Here is a 6,406-nt window from a genome sequence, read left to right as displayed (position 1 = left end):
GCTGAGCAATCACATGATGGTGGCAGATCATGGAGTTGCAACGTCCCCCTACATGTTGAAAGCTTCAAGAGTGACAATGCACAGACTGGTTGAGAAGCAGCTGGTGTGAGGGATTCAAGTGTTCAGTACTCCTCACCAGCATTCCAGAAATGTTTACAAGGTACCTATTGAGCTCATGAGAAAAGGCAGGCTTGGATTCAACCCTAAATAGAAGCAAGAAGCTAGAAGAAAGGGGGAGACAAGCTCTGGTCATAAGAAGAAGCTCAAAGGTTGTTTTAAGTGTGAAGCAAGGAAGGCATTGAAGTCTGCTTGCCATTGAAGTAAGGCCATGATCCAGAGTTTATGAGTTCCTCAACATCATCATAAGGCTCATAAACTCACTGTCCTATCCCTAGGCTGAGAGGCTTGTACTCTTTTCCTAAGTGTGGTTTTATCCCAAAGGGTTTTCTATGCTTAGGTTTTTAATGAGGCAAGTACTCTCAGTTCCAAGCTTGCCTATGGATCTCCTATGGTCAAGCTTGAGGGGGAGTGTTGACATGAAGCAGAATTAAGCAGCTAGACTTGAGAATTAAGCTGTCAGACTTGAAAATACTTATAAGGTCTTATAAGGTTTTATAAGGTTTTATAAAGGTTTTATAATGCTTTATAATAAGCACCAGACTTGAGATGTAAGCTGCCAGACTTGAGACTTGAGTGCCAGACTTGTGCCTAAGAGTGAAATTCGTGCAACTTCAACTTGAGAGGTAAATTTGAATTCAAATTAAGTTATGACCTTTGCAGAGAGAGGCTGGACAAGTGAGGATTAAAATAACATGTTGGAGAGAAGAAAGATGGCTGTTAGGAGCTGTCACTATCACATTGGAAGCTCTCCTGCATCTCAACCATTCAATTCAAATTAATTCAGATCCTCCCATCCCAACCATTCATTTTGAATCCAAATCTATCTCTCTTTGTCTTCTTCCTCTCATTTGTCTAGTGTGTGTGTTGGGTATAAAGAACCCTCATCGTAATCAATTATAATCTAAGCTGAAAGAGAGGAGTTCCCCTTTCTTCTTCACCATTCTCTCTTGGTTACTGTCAATCTCTATAATCTCTTGATACTCATACTCTCTTATTCTCAACTTAATATACTCTTCATCACTTATCTCTGTTCCTCATGGTCTTTTACTCTCATATTAATCATTAATCATCTTTTCTTATAGATGTGACTCATTCGAGTTCCCCTCTTCTATTGGGAATAACTACTAATATTCAGAGATTTGATCTAGCAAGTTGTAAAATGCTCAACTATTGCGGAGTTTCCCTTTGTTTTGGGAATGTCAACAATCCCGATCTCAATGGTTGCTCAAGAGTGGATCTAACGTTGATCCTAATAAGGAATGTGCAGATGGGAGATAGTAGAGAGAGTATGAGAAAGTCAGGAATTTATCAAGTCTAAAACAAGCTGCCACGCTCACCATTTCATCATATTTTTTTGGTAGCTAAAAAAAGTTCTAACATCCCAAACAAACTAGCGCTAAAATAATTCTTTAAAAAGAAAATCAAACACGACTCTGAAAACTTGTTGGATCCTTCTTCTGCTCAGAGCTCGTCCTGTAAGTAAAATCATAATCACAAAGTAAGTCAACACAGCTTCAGCTCAAATCTAAATAAACACTGCTGTATATATTCTTGGTTGTGGACACATACATGGGCGGCATCATCCTTGTCTGAGGAGGTTTCTTCCTTGGTTTCCTCAGTTTTTGAATCAGTGTCGGATTCATCTCCTTCATGGTCATCGTCCTCTTGTTCATCCTCAGCCTGCACAAATAAGAGAATTTGTATCATATCACTTAATGTGAGATATAAAGAGAAATCATTGTGAAACCCGAGAGATTCTTACATCAGAATCAGCAGTGGGAGCATCCTTTGATTCCTGGTAAAAATAAATAAACATACAACAAGTTGGTGATAACTCTCATGTTTATTATGATATATTTATTTGGAACTAGAGAAGACAATTTGGGTGGAGAAAGTTTACCTCTTCCTCTCTCTTCTTCTCAGCTTCGTCGAATGCTGCTTTCTCAGCCTGTAACACCAAATTGGATTTAGCTCTATGAGATCATCAACCACACAAACAAAACCTCCTTTTACGGAAAGAAACACAAAAGAGTTAAGGATTAACATACATCCTTGAGCTTTCCCCAGGTTTCCTCAGCCAACTGCTTAGCGTACTCTGGGTCATCGCAGACCAAGACATTGTCGAACAATGATCCAGATTTCACCTAAATAATTACGGATGTGTTTAGTCACTAACATATACGATCACTAAAGACAAAATATATATATTTTCTTTGTGATAAGCTATTTGCTATTACCTGCCACAACTCCACTCCAACATACTTCAATTTGGGGAAGACGTAGAGTTCTGGGTCATCCTTGAAGTCTGCATGAAATTGAGATGCTAAGACTTATATGTATCTTCAGTTGAATATAAAATATGGATGCCTCAATGACTCAAGTTCGTGTAAGATTGTAATTCATTAAAAGAATTGAACAAGGATCTCAAAGCCATGGAATTACAAATAAATTTTATTGCATAACATCGTGATTATAAACGGTTGCAGAAGAATATTACCAGGGTTGTCAATCATTGGAGCCTTCCATTTTCCCTTGTAGTTAGGGTTCTTAATTTTCTACAGAACAATAACACAACGGTGAGAAGAGAGAGCATCGTTTATATACAATCTCAAATACAATGTTCGATTGCAAAATCAATATACCTTGGGCTTCCATTCACCGTTGTACTCGGGGTTGGGAATGGTAGGGGCAGTCCACTCACCATCTTCTTCATCATCCCAGTCCTCAGGCTAAAAAAAAAACATACAATCCAGAATCAAAACGAGAAAATGATCTAGACTAGTTATACACTTCAAATGGTAGAAAAAACATTCAAACCTTCTTTGCATCAGCGTCTGGGATCTCCTTTGGGATGTCATCGTATCCAGCTGGCTTTGTGTCTTCAGGATCAGGAATGTACTCTTTGTCATCCCAATCCTCAGGCTGTAAAACAGAGACTCAGTTTAATGAGAACCTGTATCACACACATAGAAGAGAGATATTACTATACCTTCTTGGCGCTAGGATCCTTAATCTTCTTAGCTGGGAGGAGATCCCAGTCAGAGTAGAGGCTACCAGTTTGCTTCTCAACGTTATCGATAAGAATACTGTAAGTAGCATCCGGGCGGAGGATGAACGTGTAGACATGTGTGAGCTGATCAGTCTCACATGGAACCTCCTTCTTGATCAGATGGTTTGTTCCATTGTAGGTAAGGATAGCATGCACTTTCTTAGTGTCGTAGCCACAGATATCAGGACCAAACATGATGCTGTAAGGAGTGTCTCCACCGAATTTCTTCTGGTCAACATCACCACTGAGAAGCTTCATGTATCCACCACCACAGTCAAGCTTCTGCTCGTGCTTGACAGAGAATTGGAAGACAAGGGTCTTGTCCTTGTTGCTGAACTCAGGGAACTCAGCTGATATGGCGTAGAATCTGTAGTCCTCGCTAGTCTGGATACCTGCAAGAGAGTGATCAACGCTTAACATGAGGTTATGAATGAACAGGAGGAGAACCAATGAATCACGAATAATCACGAATCACAATACCTTTGTCGTTAGCGTCACCAGACCAGTTGCCAGCAGTGTGGCTCCATTCCCCAGCAGTGTTGTCATCTTTCTTCCAGTCAGATTTCACCCATCTCTTCTCCCATCCATCTTTACAAACACAGGTGCAACAAAAAAATTTAGAGAGCAGCTTCAAGTAATCATCAGTCTAAATCTTAAGACATATACGATTAGCTGATCATATCGAATATATATATAAGCATTCATATTAGTTTCAAGAACGTAAGCAATCACAAACTACTATCCGAAATCGTATTCCTAGATCAACGATCATAATCTCGAAATCAAAGGATCAACGTAAAAATTCATAGATCTACCACAAACATTTCGAAAAAGCTCGATCGATTCAACACGTAATGAGCTAAACTGGATCAACGTGAAATCATCTGATCGAAACGAATAGTCGTAGCGATCGCAAAAACATCGATTGAAGATCAAAATAACAGACAGAAATTATATAGAGAAATGTAGCTACCTTCGAATTTTTCCTCGAAGATAACACTAGCAGACGCGATCGCGACGAGGCCGAAAAGAATCAGAGAGATGAAGTTGGGGTTTAGTTTCGCCATCGCTGAAAACTCAGATCGCACCTTCCTCGAAAACAGTAAGATGCTACAAGCCTACAAGAAGATGCTCTATATACCCAGAGAGAAGCCGCAAGTGAAGTAACGCTCTCCTGGCTTACTGACGTTGCAAATTTCGAGACGTTCACCAATGAATGAATTACACGTCATATCTAGTTGTCATTGGTAGGACGTGGCTCCCTTTCATTGGACAAAACTACGAATTTGGAGTCGATTTAATCGTACAGAGTTTACACGTGGAAAAATGTAAGTACACGGTGCATCTCGTGTGATTTAGTGTTATTGTAAACCGTCAGATCTAAAGGAGGTTTCAATAACAGTGTACTCCGTTGGATTTTGGTATATGCTATTGTAACCGTCAGATCTATTGTACGCCCGGGCTTTTAAACACATTTTTTTTGTTTAAATTTAAATTTTAATTTTGATTATATATTTTGTATTTAATATAAAATAGTATAATCTATTATAATTTTTAAAAAAATTTCATTGTTTCTTGTTTTACGAATTTTTAATTTCAGTATCCAATTTTTTTTTTTTGTTATTGGAATATATATATATAAGGTGATAAACAAAATGAACAAAATTAATTAAATTTTAGTTATGGTGTTTAATTGGTTGGACTATAGATGTATTTTATTTCACTTATAATTTTTTCTAATTTTTGTTTCCAACTACCAAGTAATTTAATGGATCCTCCGCTTTTAAATCTACAACCTTACTTAATATTGTTTTCCAAAACTCAGCAGTTTAAATGTTATAATATTTTCTTCATCAAAAAACTTACGGAGCATTAATTATCTGGACCATATTACATGAATGAGTTGATCATTAGTGTGTGTACTGTGTACGTTGATTTTATTGTAGACTTAGCTTCTGTTACGGCAGTGTTTTAAACAAAAAAAATGTGTTTAAACAAAAAAGCTTTCACTTATAATTTTTTTCTAATTTTTGTTTCTAACTACCAAGTAATTTAATGGATCCTCCCCCTTTAAATCTACAACCTTTCATAATATTGTTTTCCAAAACTCAGCAGTTTAAATGTTATAATATTTTCTTCATCAAAAAACTTACGCTGATCATTAGTGTGTGTACTGTGTATGTTGATTTTATTGTAGACTTCGCTTCTGTTACGGCAGTGTTTCAAACAAAAAAAATGTGTTTCAAAAAAAGCTTTCTGTTACGGCATTTGCTAGTGTAGTGGAACCATACTAAACTTGATTTAATAAAAATATTCTTTATTTTAATTTAATAAATTTAACGAACATAATATACAAATACAAATTATATATTTTTTTATATAAAGAGAGAATTTGAATTGTAATGTTATTTCAAAGTTAAATTCTGGTTTGAATCCATTTTCAATACCAAACCGAACAAAATCCACTATGACATTAGTTAATCACAACGGAAGCTAAAACGAAGTAAAAATAATTTCACACTTCTTTTCAGTTTATCTATTAAACTTTATATGTGTGTCCATATTTAAAACATTTCTTTGGTAATTAATAAATTAAAAATAATGGTAAAAACTGAATTTTTTTTATTAATATATGCATTGGAAAAGGAAAACAACACTTATAATGAAATAAACTTTAAACATAAAATGACATTTTATATGTAATGGATAAAGTATATATTAGCACTATGTGGCTTAAGAGATTTTATTTTAATTATTTAAGATTTGTTTACTATCAAAGATGGTATTGTTGACGCATAAGTAATCTATGCCTTTGAAACTCATATATATTTGTTTAGGATTGTGTAAATGGTTTGTTTTTATTTTTTAATTTTCTATTAGTTAATTTAATTTTTTGTAGTATTTTGTAAGTGCATAATATTGTTTTAAATGTTTTTTTGTTCAATGTAGTTTTTTTTTTATTTGAAAATAAAGTTAAATTGTATGAAACCAAAAATTTATCAACTAACAATACATATAATGAAGATAGATAGAAATATATTTTTTTTCTTGTTTGTCGTTGAACTCCAATAATTTTGTTAATTTGGGATGATGAATTTTTAAACATATTTAAAATATTTTACGTGATCCTCAACGGTTTGTATCTGGTCTTGTATCGCACAGTACTGTGTTTACGTGAGAAAAAGTGAAGCACTGGCCTAAGGCATCTTTTATATATATAAAATCATTAGCATCTCT

General features: G+C 35.2%; 1 protein-coding gene across 1 annotated transcript; it reads right to left on the bottom strand.

Moving 5' to 3' along the window:
- Positions 1 to 1,407: 1,407 nt before the first annotated feature.
- Positions 1,408 to 4,364, bottom strand: LOC106318094 (calreticulin-1). Its single transcript, XM_013755944.1, has 12 exons — positions 4,143 to 4,364; positions 3,650 to 3,757; positions 3,110 to 3,561; positions 2,938 to 3,042; positions 2,763 to 2,849; positions 2,618 to 2,675; positions 2,358 to 2,425; positions 2,169 to 2,264; positions 2,021 to 2,068; positions 1,883 to 1,915; positions 1,690 to 1,800; positions 1,408 to 1,593 (listed from the first exon to the last, which is right to left on the bottom strand). The coding sequence occupies exons 1-12, from the start codon at positions 4,234 to 4,236 to the stop codon at positions 1,582 to 1,584; spliced, it is 1,272 nt and encodes a 423-aa protein (XP_013611398.1). The 5' UTR covers positions 4,237 to 4,364; the 3' UTR covers positions 1,408 to 1,581.
- Between the last annotated feature and the right edge of the window lie 2,042 nt (positions 4,365 to 6,406).

This window comes from Brassica oleracea, chromosome C9, assembly GCF_000695525.1.
Source record: "Brassica oleracea var. oleracea cultivar TO1000 chromosome C9, BOL, whole genome shotgun sequence".
Taxonomy (NCBI): Eukaryota; Viridiplantae; Streptophyta; class Magnoliopsida; order Brassicales; family Brassicaceae; genus Brassica; species Brassica oleracea.
This window is presented reverse-complemented; position numbering and strand designations above follow the sequence as displayed.